General features: G+C 36.5%; 1 protein-coding gene across 2 annotated transcripts; it reads right to left on the bottom strand.

The window, feature by feature from the left end:
- Nucleotides 1-5,093: 5,093 nt before the first annotated feature.
- LOC134274227 (caspase-like) lies at nucleotides 5,094-13,639 on the bottom strand. Of its 2 annotated transcripts, XR_009993577.1 has the most exons (8): nucleotides 13,562-13,639; nucleotides 13,067-13,153; nucleotides 12,642-12,955; nucleotides 11,281-11,528; nucleotides 10,882-11,032; nucleotides 10,284-10,457; nucleotides 5,394-5,743; nucleotides 5,094-5,216 (listed from the first exon to the last, which is right to left on the bottom strand). XR_009993577.1 is itself a non-coding variant. In XM_062756492.1 (7 exons), exons 2-7 carry the CDS (start codon nucleotides 13,108-13,110, stop codon nucleotides 5,493-5,495), a joined length of 1,182 nt encoding a protein of 393 aa, XP_062612476.1. In that variant the 5' UTR covers nucleotides 13,111-13,153; nucleotides 13,562-13,639; the 3' UTR covers nucleotides 5,383-5,492. The 2 variants fall into 2 exon arrangements, 1 of the variants encoding a protein (XP_062612476.1); XM_062756492.1 differs by lacking the exon at nucleotides 5,094-5,216 and having other exon boundaries at nucleotides 5,383-5,743.
- Between the last annotated feature and the right edge of the window lie 1,512 nt (nucleotides 13,640-15,151).

Here is a 15,151-nt window from a genome sequence, read left to right as displayed (position 1 = left end):
TGGAAGTTTACTATAGACTTTTTCTATGACACTTGCTCTATTTTTTATGGGCACAGTTCTGTTCATTTTTAGCTCTTCTGAGCCAAAGGCTCAAAGAGCTAATGCTATGGCGATTTGTGCAGTGTGCGTAAACTTTTTAGAATATGGGCCAAAACTCAAGAACCCCTTGGCCAATCAGTACCAAATTTGTCACAGGGTATCCTTGGCCCAAGGGCTACAATTTATACTAAAATAAGGGTTGGGACCCTTAAACAAGGGGAGATAATCAGGAAAACAAAACCAAAAGTACTGGTTGCTAAAAAATCTTCTTCATAACCACCAGACAGAATTCTTTCGAAGATTGTTGACCAAAAAGAGGTCAATGTGACCTACTTTTGACATTTTATGGCTATATTTAATTATATCTGGTACTTATTGGCTCGGAATTATCAAACTTTGTCAGTTGAGGCATCTTAGGGTTTCATTGAATGTCCAACAAAGAGTAGGTCATGGTGACCTAATTTTAAATATCTCAGGTACTTATTGGTTTAGAATCATCAAATTTTGTCAGTTTAGGCATTATGGGTTTTTAAATAACATCGACCAAAAAGTAGGTCACCATGACCTACTTTTGACATTTGATGGCTATATTTAATTGTCCCCCGCTTTCGCGAAAGCGAGGGGACATTAAATCTCATTCGTCTGTCTGTCTGTCCGTCAGTCTGTCAGTCGGTCAGTCTGTCAGTCTGTCCGTCACAAAAACTTTAACCTTGCCCATAACTTTTTATTTAGTGGAGCTATGACTTTCATATTTCACATGTGTATTCCTTGTGACAAGACCTTTCTTTGGGTACCACCAAATTTGACCTTTTGACCTTGACCTTGGAGTTTTACATACTTTTACACAAAAATTCCAAACTTTTACTTTGGCCATACCTTTTTAATAGTAGGTACTAGGACTTTCATATTTCACATATATATTGTTCGTGGCAAGACCTTTCATTGGATAACAACAACTTTGACCTTTTGACCTTGAGCTTGGAGATTTACGTACTTATGAAAAAACTTTAACCTTGACCATAACTTTTGAATGGTGAGGACTAAGGCTTTCGTACTTCACATATGTAATCCTTGTGAGAAGACCTTTGATTGGATACCAACAACTTTTACCCTTTGACCTTGACCTTGGAGTTTTAACTACTTTTTAAAAACTTTAACCTTGGTCACAACTTTTAAACAGTGGATACTAGGACTTTTATATTTCACATATGTATTTCTTGTGGCAAGACATTTCATTGGATACCAACAACCTTGACCTTTTGACCTTGACCTTGGAGATTTATGTACTTATGAAAAAACTTTAACCTTGACCATAACTTTTGAACGATGAGGGCTAGGGCTTTCGTACTTCACATATGTAATTATTTTGAGAAGACCTTTGATTGGATACCAACAACTTTTACCCTTTGACTTTGACATTGGAGTTTTTAACAACTTTTTAAAAAACTTTAACTTTGGTCACAAGTTTTGAACGGTAGATACTGGGATTTTTATATTTTACATATGTATTCTTTGTGGCAAGTCCTTTCATTGGATATCAACAACTTTGACCTTTTGACCTTGAACTTAAAGATTTACGTACTTATGAAAAAACTTTAACCTTGACCATAACTTTTGAACAGTAAGGGCTAGGGCTTTCATACTTCACATATGTTATTCTTGTGAGAAAACCTTTCATTAGATATCAACAACTTTGACCCTTTGATCTTGACCTTGAAGTTGACTTACTTTAAAAAATTTTTTTTTACTTCTCCATAACTTTTTAACGGTCAGGATTAGGGTTTTCATCCTTAAAAAAAATCAACTTCCATGTTACTTTCTAAATAAATGACATATGATAAGATGTTCATATTACACACAATATGTTATAAAAAATAACATCTCACCCACAAAGACACCGAAAGCGGGGGACCCCAATTCTTTGAATTTGCTTGTTATCTCTGGTACTAATTGGCTTAGAACTGTCAAACTTTTGATGATGCATCTTGGGTTTTCAGAGAATGTTGACCAAAAAAGTAGGTCATGGTGACATACTTTTGAATATCTCAGGTACTTATTTAATTAGAATCATCAGTCTTTATCAATTAATGTATCTTGAGTCCTCAGAAAATTTCAATCAAAAGGTAGGTCACTGTGACCTACTTATGGTATTTTATAATTACATTATAATATCTTCAGTCTTAACTGGCTATTTTGGATCTTATGATACTAATAGAGTTAATAGAAGTGATAGATTGCACAATTTATCAGAAGAGGATTCAAGGCCCTTGGGCCTCTTGTTCTACTTCAAAGTCCTCAACCATTTTTAGCACACATAGATAAAGTCAATTTCAATGACAAGGGCATTAATCCCGAGTAACTTTCTTTATTAGTGTTGGGGAAAGGGTGAATTCCCTCTCAAAAAATCTGACATGGCAATTTGTTTGACTGGCTTCTTAAGGAATGGGGTTAGAGGATTGGTTGGACAATTCTCATGTACAAGGTTAGGTCTTTCCTTCATATATTTATGAGTCTTATTAACAACTCACTAGGGAGCGACAAGAATTTTTAACGGTTGAAAAATTAATTCTTATTTCTGCTTCTTTACTCATTCTATTGCCAACTGTAAACAAATTCTGAGGTGCATTATTTTGCTGTTGCATGAAACACCCAATAACAAAACATAAAACTGATTTACTTCATTGAATTATTTTTATAGCTAGAATAACATGTGGAAAAGGAAACTAGAACAACAATTCCTTATAAATACAAATATATGAAAATTTAATCTATACTTCATGAATATTGATAGTTTTCATACAACTACCATAAACAGTAACAAGAGGCCCAGGGGCCACATCGCTCACCTGATTGGCTAGGAAAAAGCACATATCAGATCAGAACTGAAAGTTTACTGGGGGGGGGGGGGGGGGGGGGGGGGGGGAGGGGGCTTGAATTTTAACCCCCAGGGGATCATGATTTGAACAAACTAGAATCTACACTACCTGAGGATGATTCCCTATAAATATCACTAAGCATGGCTTTGAAGTACTTGAAAAGAAGATTCTAAAAGGTGTCCTTATATATTCCTATGTAAAACTTTTATCGGCCATTGTGGCCCCACCTTACCCCTGGGGGTCATGATTTGAACAAACTTGAATCTACACTACCTGGGACTGATTCCACATGAGTTTCATCTTTCCTGGCCCAGTGGTTCTTGAGAAGATTTTTAAAGATTTTTCCTAAATATTCCTATGTAAAACTTTGATCGGCCATTTTGGCCCCACCCTACCCCCAGGGGTCATGATTTGAACAAATTTGAATCTACACTACCTGAGGATGATTCCACATGAGTTTCATCTTTCCTGGCCCAGTGGTTCTTGAGAAGAAGATTTTTTAAAAATTCTCCTATATATTCCTATGTAAAACTTTGATCGGTCATTTTGGTCCCACCCTACCCCCAGGGGTCATGATTTGAACAAACTTTAACCTACACTACCTGAGGATGATTACATATAAGTTTCATATTTCCTTGCCCACTAGTTCTTGAGAAGAAGATTTTTAAAGATTTCTCCTATATATTCCTATGTATAACTTTGATCGGCCATTTTGGCCCCAACCTACCCCCGGGGGTCATGATTTGAACAAATTTGAATCTACAATACCTGAGGATGATTCCACATAAGTTTCATCTTTCCTGGCCCAGTGGTTCTTGAGAAGATTTTTTAAAATGCCATTAATTTTTCTCTAATTCATAATTATCTCCCCTTGGAAAAGGGTGTGGCCCTTCATTTGAACAAACTTGAATCTTCTTTACCCAATGATACTTTGTATCAAGTTTGGTTGAAATTGGCCCAGTGGTTCTTGAGAAAAAGATGAAAATGTGAAAAGTTTACAATAACAACAACGACGATGACAACGACAGACAAATTTTGATCAGAAAAGCTCACTTGAGCCTTTGGCTCAGGTGAGCTAAAAACGATGCTTCATTTTGATTGGATATTAACACAATTTATTAAGTTCCTTACATTTAAAACAACAGGAAATTAAAATAATTTTGTTGGAAGTGAAGCACAAGCATGTTCACTGAAACCATGTTATTTGGTTAGTCTTTTAATGACACTTTTTTTCCCCCTGAGAGATATATTAATCCATGTACTTTAATAGAGCAGTCTCAAATTTTCTACAAGATGTATTCAGAACTTCCTGTAGGATAGAACAATTTCTTTTTAAAAAAGTGGCATTTACATGATCTATCTTCATCAGATATTGTTCCCCTAAGACTTCACAGTTTTAATCTCGCTAAGATATAATACATGTAACAATCATGGTAGTAAAATCTATCCATTAGATTAACATGTATATAAGAGAATAAATCATTCATTTATTACAGTTAATTTCACCCTTTCTTGTTTTCTAAAATCCCCTTACATCTGTAAATCCACTACTTTTTATATTAAGTCATTGTTCCTCATTCAATGACATGAATTGATGATACTGAAGTAGAAAATCTAACTAAGCCACCTGAAGCACCTGATGCCACAGAGAGGATTGAGGGAGAGAATGTGACCTATCAGATCACTGACCAATCAGATTACTGACCAATCAGATCACTGACCAATTAGATTACTGACCAATCAGATCACTGACCAATTAGATTACTGACCAATCAGATCACTGACCAATCAGATTATTGACCAATCAGTAAGTGCCTTCATTTCGGTTCTAAAGCAATCTGAAATTCACAGAAGTATACAAAACACTGGTTATAGAAAGTTGCAGCCACATTAATCTTAAAATTGTTTCATTACATATAATAATCAGTTAAATCTTGCAAAATCAAAGGAAAATCTACAAAATACATAAGCAGTACTTTTCATCACGGTAGAAAAATTCTAATATTTCTTCATTTTGTTTGGATTGATTTAGCACTCAAATCTTCCATAAGATCAGAGAATTCTCTTGCACTTTACTTTTAGCATAGATTTGGGCAATGCATGGCTTCCATCTGAGTCCTCATCGACTTTAAATTAAGAAACAGTGTTTCATCCATCTTATATTATTAATAAAAAAAAAGCTGAATCTATGCTACAAAATAAAATTATTATCAGTATAAGGTGGACACCGTTTGCGCATATTTACACATATATACATGTATCTCTGGGTGCTGTATTAATACATTTGTTAGTACAGTTGAACTTCGGTATCTCGAACTCCAATATCTCGAATACCATGGATATGTCGAAATGATCTGGAAATCCCAAACACATATTCTTTTAGTATTTTACCTTTGATATCTTGAATCCTTGGATATCTCAAAGTTTTTTCTCAGTCCCATCAGGTTCGAGATAATGAAGTTTGACTGTATTTTAAACAAATCTTAACAAACACTGGAATTTACTCAGCAGCAAAGAAGTTGCATTTTATAGCCCTTTGGAAGCAAGTTTAACAGTAAAGAGCACCAGGTGTTTTTTTCACTGGAGGTTTTTTGGCACCAGGACTATGTCTCTCTCTAACATGTGAGTTGTCACCGGCACACACTTCATGAAGTTGAGACTGACATCGTTTGTGATCGACTCCATTGTCATGGCCATCAGGTAGTTGATTTTCGTCATGGCGGGGAGCATTCTGATCTTGTGTCCGTTATTCACGTGATTCATGTAAACTCTGTAGAGACACGTTATCAGCCAGCCTCCTGTATCCAGCTCTGACCACGCAGCCATACCTGTCATTAAAATAAATCTTACAGGGTTTTAATCCTTTACATTTGAATAACCCCTGGTCAGAAATTTAAAGCCTTATAGTAATATATGCCTGTTACAACAGACTTACAATTATTTTTTTTTTAACTTATCAAATTAAAGTGAGGTGAAGGTTAGGGATGGGTATCACTAAAAATTTCATATCGCGATATATCAGGATTTTTCCCCAAAATATCAAGATAATATCATGATATTTTTACAAGCAATTTTTACAATGATTTTAAATTAACTTTTCTTTGTTTTTCTTAAAAATATGCTAGAAAAATTAAATTTCACTTTTTTTGAAATTTTTATTTTATTAAATTAATCATGTTTGGATGGTAAGTTGCCGTTCCTTTCACTTTTTACAACATTTTTTAAAGACTTTCTGTAATTGTAATTGAAAGATTGAACAAATAAATATATAATTTCTGGACTTTCTAATATGTACCTAAATACCAGTATTTAGGTCTCTGTATCACGATATGTATACGCACCAAAAAATCGCGATATACCGGTATACTGATAAAATTGCACATCCCTAGTGAAGTTGAAGGGAAAAGTCAAGGTAAAAAAAATGTTGATGCTGTTTAAAAGTTTACATAATTATGTATCAGCATTTGAAGCTGGACAAAAAATAAAACAAGAGGCCCATGGGCCACATCGCTCACCTGAGAAGCTTTGACCATTCTGTTCTTTACCAGATTTCCTCCTTGTTATACATAATGCATCCCCACCCTAACCAGCTGATAATAATTTAGACAGTTTGAAATCTACACTATCCAAGGATCCTTCTACATAACTTTCAGCTTTTCTGGCCCAGTGGTTCTTGAGAAGAAGATTTTCAAAGATTTGTCCTATATATTTCTATGTAAAACTTTGATTCCCCATTGTTACCCCGCCCTTTCCCAGGGGGTCATGATTTGAACAATTTAGAATCTATACTACCCCAGGATACTTCCACATAAGTGTCAGCTTTTCTAGCCAAGTGGTTCTTGAGAAGAAGACTTTCAAAGATTTTTCCTATATATTTCTATGTAAAACTTTGATTCCCCATTGTAGCCCCGCCCTTCCCCCGGGGGTCATGATTTGATTAATTTAGAATCTACACTACCCCAGAATGCTTCCACATAAGTTTCAGCTTTTCTGGCCCAGTGGTTCTTGAGAAGAAGATTTTCAAAGATTTTCCCTATATATTTCTATGTAAAACTTTGATTCCCCATTGTGGCCCCACCCTTCCCCCGGGGGTCATGATTTGAACAATTTAAAATCTACACTACTCCAGGATGCTTCCACATAAGTTTCAGCTTTTCTGGCCCAGTGGTTCTTGAGAAGAAGATTTTCAAAGATTTTTCCTATATATTTCTATGTAAAACTTTGATTCCCCATTGTGGCCCCGCCCTTCCCCCGGGGGTCATGATTTGAACTATTTAAAATCTACACTACCCCAGAATGCTTCCACATAAGTTTCAGCTTTTCTGGCCCAGTAGTTCTTGAGAAGAAGATTTTCAAAGATTTTTCCTATATATTTCTATGTAAAACTTTGATTCCCCATTGTGGCCCCGCCCTTCCCCCGGGGGTCATGATTTGAACAATTTAGAATCTGCACTACCCCAGGATGATTCCACATAAGTTTCAGCTTTTCTGGCCCAGTGGTTCTTGAGAAGAAGATTTTTTAATGACCCCACCCTATTTTTGTCTTTTCTTGATTATCTCCCCTTGTGAGGGGACTTGGCCCTTTATTTTAGAAATTTAAATTCTCCTTCACCCAAGGATGCTTTGTACCAAGTTTGGTCAAAATTGGCTAAGTGGTTCTTGAGAAGAAGTCGAAAATGTGAAAAGTTTACAGACGGACAGACAGACGGACAGACAGACAGACGGACAGACGGACAGCTAGACAGACAGACGGACGACGGACAAAATGTGATCAGAAAAGCTCACTTGAGCCTTCGGCTCAGGTGAGCTAAAAAAGGTTTCTTTGAAACTGAGCTTTGAGCTGAGCTAAACAGAAGTCAAGGGAAGGACAGAAGTATGGAAGAAGGACATGACAAATTCTATATGCTCTGGCCATATTCACGGTAGGAAATAACAAGAGGCCCATGGGCCACATCGCTCACCTGAGAAGCTTTGAACATTCCGTTCTTTACCAGATTTCCCCCTTGTTATACATGTTGTGACCCCACCCTACCCAACTGATCATAATTTAAACAATTTGAAAGCTACACTACCATAGGATACTTTAATTCAACATAGTAAAACTTTGATTCCCATTGTGGCCCCACCCTACCCCCAGGGGTGACATGATTAGAACAATTTAGAATCTACACTATCCCAGGATGCTTCCACATAAGTTTCTGCTTTTCTGGCCCAGTGGTTCTTGCGAAGAAGATTTTTCCTATATATTTCTATGTAAAACTTTGATTCCCCATTGTGGCCCCGCCCAACCCCCGGGGATCATGATTTTTACAATTTAGAATCTACACTACCCCGGGATGCTTCCACATAAGTGTCAGCTTTTCTGGCTCAGTGGTTCTTGAGAAGATTTTCAAAATTTTTCCTATATATTGCTATGTAAAACTTTGATCCCCCATTATGGCCCTGCCCAACCCCCGGGGGTCATGACTTTAACAATTTGGAATCTACACTACCCTGGGATGCTTCCACATAAGTTTCAGCTTTTCTGGCTCAGTGGTTCTTGAGAAGAAGATTTTTAAAGATTTTTCCTATATATTTCTATGTAAAAGTTTGATTCCCCATTGTGGCCCTGCCCAACCCCCGGGGGTCATGACTTTAACAATTTAGAATCTACACTATCCCAGGATGCTTCCACATAAGTTTCAGCTTTTCTGGCTCAGTGGTTCATGAGAAGAAGATTTTTCCTATATATTTCTATGTAAAAGTTTGATTCCTCGTTGTGGCCCCGCCCTATCCCCGGGGGTCATGATTTTTACAATTTAGAATCTACACTTCCCCAAGATGCTTCCACTTAAGTTTCAGCTTTTCTGGCCCAGTGGTTCTTGAGAAGAAGAATTTTAAAGATTTTTCCTATATATTTCTATCTTAAAGTTTGATTCCCCATTGTGGCCCGCCCTATCCCCGGGGGTCATGATTTTAACAATTTAGAATCTGCACTATCTAAGAATGCTTCCACATAAGTTTCAGCTTTTCTGGCCCAGTGGTTCTTGAGAAGAAGAATTTTAAAGATTTTTCCTATATATTTCTATGTAAAAGTTTGGTTCCCCATTGTAGCCCACCCTATCCCGGGGGGTCATGATTTTAACAATTTAGAATCTGCACTACCTAAGGATGCTTCCAAATAAGTTTCAGCTTTTCTGGCCCAGTGGTTCTTGAGAAGAAGATTTTTAAAGATTTTTCCTATATATTTCTATGTAAAACTTTGATACCCCATTGTGGTCCCGCCCTATCCCCGGGGGTCATGATTTTTACAATTTAGAATCTACACTTCCCCAGGATGCTTCCACATAAGTTTCAGCTTTTCTGGCAGAGTTTTTCTTCATCAGAAGATTTTTAAAGATATTTTCTATATATTTCTATGTAAAAGTTTGATTCCCCATTGTGGCCCCGCCCTATCCCCGGGGGTCATGATTTTAACAATTTAGAATCTGCTCTACCTAAGGATGCTTCCACATAAGTTTCAGCTTTTCTGGCCCAGTGGTTCTTGAGAATAAGATTTTTAAAGATTTTTCCTATATATTTCTATGTAAAACTTTGATTCCCCATTATGGTCCCGCCCAATCCCCGGGGGTCATGATTTTTACAATTTAGAATCTACACTACCCCAGGATGATTCCACATAAGTTTCAGCTTCTCTGGCCCAGTGGTTCTTGAGAAGAAGATTTTTAAAGATTTTTCCTATATATTTCTATGTAAAACTTTGATTCCCCATTATGGCCCCGCCCAATCCCCGGGGGTCATGATTTTTACAATTTAGAATCTACACTACCCCAGGATGATTCCACATAAGTTTCAGCTTCTCTGGCCCAGTGGTTCTTGAGAAGAAGATTTTTTAATGACCCCACCCTATTTTTGTCTTTTCTTGATTATCTCCCCTTGTGAGGGGACTTGGCCCTTCATTTTCACAATTTAAATTCCCCTTTATATACGAATGCTTTGTACCAAGTTTGGTCAAAATTGGCCCAGTGGTTCTTGAGAAGAAGTCGAAAATGTGAAAAGTTTACAGACGGACAGACAGACGGACAGCTAGACAGACGGACGGACGACGGACAAAATGTGATCAGAAAAGCTCACTTGAGCCTTCGGCTCAGGTGAGCTAAAAAGTGGTAACAAAATACCAATGGGCCAGCATGTATGGTAAATGGTATACATGAACATTAATATCATAAATAATGTATTAAATGCAGGAAAACTGTGGAATCCTCATTGTTCATGGGTGACCAGAATTTGAGGATTTAGAATTTTTTGGGTCAACTTTTTAAACAACTACATGTATACCCAATCCAATGAAATGCTATGATCAAAAAGTTGTTTTAAATTACCACTGACCTGATGGACTTGCCATCACTATCATACAGTTGTGGAAACACGGTGGGGGCGCTATGGCAATCTCTTCCTCCATTGAGGCACGTAGACGACCAGATAAGTCAGAGAACAATTTGTTGTTTTTCCTGAAATTTTCTGCTCTTATTCCCTTGGCATCCATCCTAGAATGGGATTCCACTGTAAAAGTAAAGAATCATTTTTTATGTTTTATCTAATTATTCAACTCTGTCAAATCAATTCAATCTTTACTATAGTAAATAACATGAAGAACTTTTTCTTGTATGGTTTAATTTACAACAAACTATATACATGGTCACGCGGAAAACATGTGCCACCATACTTAATTAATATACATTAAAGGCATATAGTGGGAGTCTATGAAATCCATGTAATTTTCCACTCTTATTACTACAGATGAAACAGAAAAAGAGGTTCTGCAAAATTCTGACCCCGTGGGAAAAGAAAGTCTACAGTATGACAGCAGAATGCCAATTTTTACACCCGCTAAAGAAGTCCCCTATATGGTACTTTGTACCACTGGGTTTATCTTCATACCACTGATTCAAACTGCACTACTTCATACCACTGGAGTAGATCTTACTGTTTTGAACTACAGGGTTATTTTGAGATGACATAACAGGTTGTGCTGATGGGATTGGTTCTTCCCTGAATTCTGATTGGATCCTGATAGACACGCCTCCATCGACCATGTCACCTACGGTTTTTTCTTCACCAACCCTACTCCTACAAGCCTAGACAGAAAAAAAGACCAATGTTGAGCTCTGTATGATAACAAGGGTCCCATTCATATAGAATCAAACCGCACTATACCATATATATGACCTTTTTTCCTGTGTTCAATCATTGTTTTTTTTTTTAAATCAGTCTTGACCCTTTGTTTTACATATTAAACACTCGGGTACATGTATGTAACATTGGGTAAAATAAATATCACCTGACGTCTTTCTCATCAGTGCTACAGTATTTTATATGTATTTACTTGTATGAAGAAGACTTTCGGCTTCCCTTTCAAGGCCTGACACTTTTGGTCGTCAAACATATCGATGATTTCGCTGGTCTGAATGCTGCCGTCTGTCGTGGAAAATCGGTGTTGGTAAAACTTAATCTCCTGTCTCCTGAATTCTGGATTCATGATGTTGCTCTTCCCTACTTCTGCCTCCATGCCATGGGAACTTATCACCATGACAACGCACGAGATTCTTTGTAGAAGTTCAGTATTAGAGGTCACTGCAGAAAATAAGAGAAAAATTTTACAACTTGTTATAAAATGTTCCCTCAGGTCATGTTTCACGAAATCCTCTCTGAGTACAATTATAATGATATATTTTCACTCAGTGTTGTATCTAGTCCGAAAAACCTGACGTTTTCCTAGCTTTTTTACGATTTTGATATTTTACGTGCCAGGAAAATGTCAGAACCGGCGCCTTTATGAAAACTGGGAAATCACCACCTCCAACTGGAGCCGGCATTCTCGAGTTGATTTTAGACACATGCGAACCGAATTAAATTTCAAAGTCACAAGCTATCAACAGTACAATTCTTAAATTACTTACCAATATAGTTTTTATTGTTCATTTATAAAATATACAATCCATTGAAAAGATTTTATCACACTGTTGAGATTTGTCATCATTTTGTACATTTTAAAATCTTGCAAGTCCTGTAACGAAATGTGGAGAGGTATTTTCTTTTCATCGATATTGGTGAGTATTAAAGGCATTGTTCTTTTGATAAATTCTGATTTTGGCATTTAATTAAGTTCGCAAGTATCAGAAATGAACTCCGGTTTGAGAGGGTGAAATTTCCAGTTTTCATAATGGCGCCGGTTTTGACGTTTTCCTGGCCCGTAAAATATCAAAATCGTAAAAAAGCCAGGAAAACGTCAGATTTTTCGGACTATGTAGTATCCAATGGAGGGAATTTTCAAAATTGTTACCTTTATTTATTAAGTCATAATTTTTTTAATACCCCTCCCCTCCCCACCATACAACCCTTCCCACTCATCTCTCTAGCCCTCAGAAAACGACTCTTACAAATATTTTCTCAAGCACCCTGACCATTATCTCCCCTAGTTATTCTACTGAAATCCAGCTCACACGTGTAATTATCAAACTCCAATCCAGAGATGTATTCAAAATACTACCTTTCTTATTCCTAATTTTTAACATCTGTCTTATTCCAAGCTAAAAACTACTGCAAATATATTCTTTCAACCCAGTCAACAACTGTTACTAAACCTTACCTTTATTTTGTATGCATAACATGGTTGTAAATTGCCAATATGTTTGATGAATCAATAATTAAATTGATTTATCCACAAATTGACTTAACTTCACTCACCATCTTTGATCCACTTCATGCATTCTTCATCGGTCAAGTCTTTTCTCCATTGAACTTCAAAGCCTAGATGTTCATGGAACAACTCGTACATTTTTTCTAGATCTCTTTTGACCCCAGGTCTTGGTACTTCACCATTTTTAAAGGTTTCAAACCCTACAAGTAGGGCGAGCCCAGGTTTATTCGCGTCCACCACGACAAACTCTTCTTCCTTGACTTCGCAGTCCTCTGTCTGGACAGGGACCTTATCAACGTAGAGTTCCAGGCGAGGCCCTAACTCTGTCTCATGGACTTCATGTCTGTCTCCACTGCACTCACTGGAAATTACCAAATAGACACGTACATTTACAAGTAACAGGTACACTCTCAAGTTTATCTCTTACAGTTGTCTAAATGATAAAAGACTTTCAAAAAATCAAAACACAAACCTGTTGCTACCAGCGACAAGATTGGCATCTAGTCTACTGGACATAGTTCTTTCTCTTGCTGGGATTCTCAAATGAACATGACGAATGCTAAATAATATACATAAAATATTCCATTAAAACACAAGATCACATCAAAGTGAACCACTACTCTAACCTTGACTTAGTTGACTATTTATAATTTCATGGTTAATCAAAAGCACAACCCTGTCATTTACATTGCTCAAATACTGACATACTAGTACAGTATTCTATCTTAGTATCTAGAGACTTAAAACTTAAGGAAATGTTCAAAGACAAACCAATTTTGGCATATAAAAAACACAGGAATTTAGGATTTCAATCTAAAATGTTTGAAGTTTACTTGAGCCTTTGGCTTAGTTAATAATCCTCGAACCAAACAATCATGATGTCGGTCATGTCATCTGGTCATTACAAGCAACCACAGAACGTATCTAAATTTATTCAAAGTTATATATAATTACATTACATACTCACTGTCATGATATAAATAGAATAAAGATGAGTGATTAGATTAGTCTGTTTTCAACCACTTCCACGAACTCCGAACTGGGATAAACAAACCGAAAGTAGATGTAAAATACGGAGCGGAAAGGTCGTCATTCCGAAAAGATGTCATATTCCAGTCGATGAAAGATTGTGTTTCAATTCGCTATCGTAATAATCGGTATTTCGTCGGAAGAAAAAGAGGATGGGGTGTTACTTAGATGTTTTATCGGATCACTTTCTTTTATTTGTTCATCATAACAATGTACACTTGCAATACAGAAAAGAACCCCCCCCCCTGAGAAACATATGACATTTCGGCGCTTCATTCAAGCATTTATCAAAGAAAAATTTTAAAAAATGTTTTATAACATTATAGACAAAGTTCTGCTTATTAAAATCTTAAAGTTTGATTGTTCATTCAACATCAAACTTTCTCTGTTAAAAACATTCTGTTTTGACTTACGCTTTTTCTCAGTTTTTGATCTTGAAGCGGCGATGCTTGCAGTATGAGACACAATTAGTGCCCATGATATTTCCAACATATCGTTGGAAGGATTAAAACACTTTCTTAGATGATTGATACTGTCAAAGAAAGCCTCAGACGTCTTTTTATAGTAAGCTTCAGGGAACTTATCGTGTGTAGAATGTGTAGAATCATTAAACATGATTTCCTAAATTTTATTTAATACATTTGCTAAAAAATTGCAAATTGTTCGAGGCAATCTTTATAAAAATGTTTGGTTGCCCTATCCCGACCGACCGACTAAAATTGGCCCCTTTCAGAAACTTTTTTTAAATTCCAGGTCAATTTTTTTTATTCATCTTATTCGTCAACAACTATGTTGAAATTTTTCGGGTAAAAGATTGTCCTTAGACGTATATTACTACCGTCCCATTAAATTTACCCTGAGTGGGAGGGGTCAAGCAAACATTATTTTAAAGATGGCCTCATTTTCAAAATAATTTCAAAAGTTTAAATTAAGTCCGAGTTAATAGTTTTTTGGTCTAACATCCATCTATCACCAGTAAAATCACAAAGTCGACTTCTCAACAACCACTGGGCAAATTTCAATCTTGACGCAAAAAGACATCCTTGGGCAAAATGGAATTTACATTTGTTCAAACGAATGCTGAGCCCTCTTTCAAAGGCAGATAATACACAATCAGTGAAAATTTAATGGTATCTTTTAAAAGAAATCATCTTCTCAAGAACCAATGTGTCAGATCATATGAAACTTCGGTCAAAACTTCAATACATTGAACAGGTAAATTTTGTTCAAATCATGCCCCATGGGCTAGAGTGGGGTCACAAGTAAGAAGTATATCAAAGTTTTACATAGGAATACATACGGAAATTCTTTCATGAACAGCTAGCCTATGATTAGTCACATTTCAAAGAAAGCATCAATCCTCATGTGGTGAAGATTTAGGCTGGTCCATGATCCTGCCTCCTGAGATTAGGGTGGGGTCCCAATGACCAAACAAAAAAAAGTTTAACATAGAAGTGTACAGGGAAAATCTTACAAAAAATGAGTCCAGCTGTATAGGTGGAGTGGAATGGAGTGAAATTACAAAGAA

Source organism: Saccostrea cucullata, unplaced genomic scaffold (genome assembly GCF_032062105.1).
Source record: "Saccostrea cucullata isolate Sc308-1 unplaced genomic scaffold, CSIRO_AGI_Scuc_v1 ctg290, whole genome shotgun sequence".
In the NCBI taxonomy this organism is placed as follows: domain Eukaryota; kingdom Metazoa; phylum Mollusca; class Bivalvia; order Ostreida; family Ostreidae; genus Saccostrea; species Saccostrea cuccullata.
Note: the sequence above shows the minus strand (reverse complement) of the source record. Positions and strands in the feature narration are given on the sequence as shown.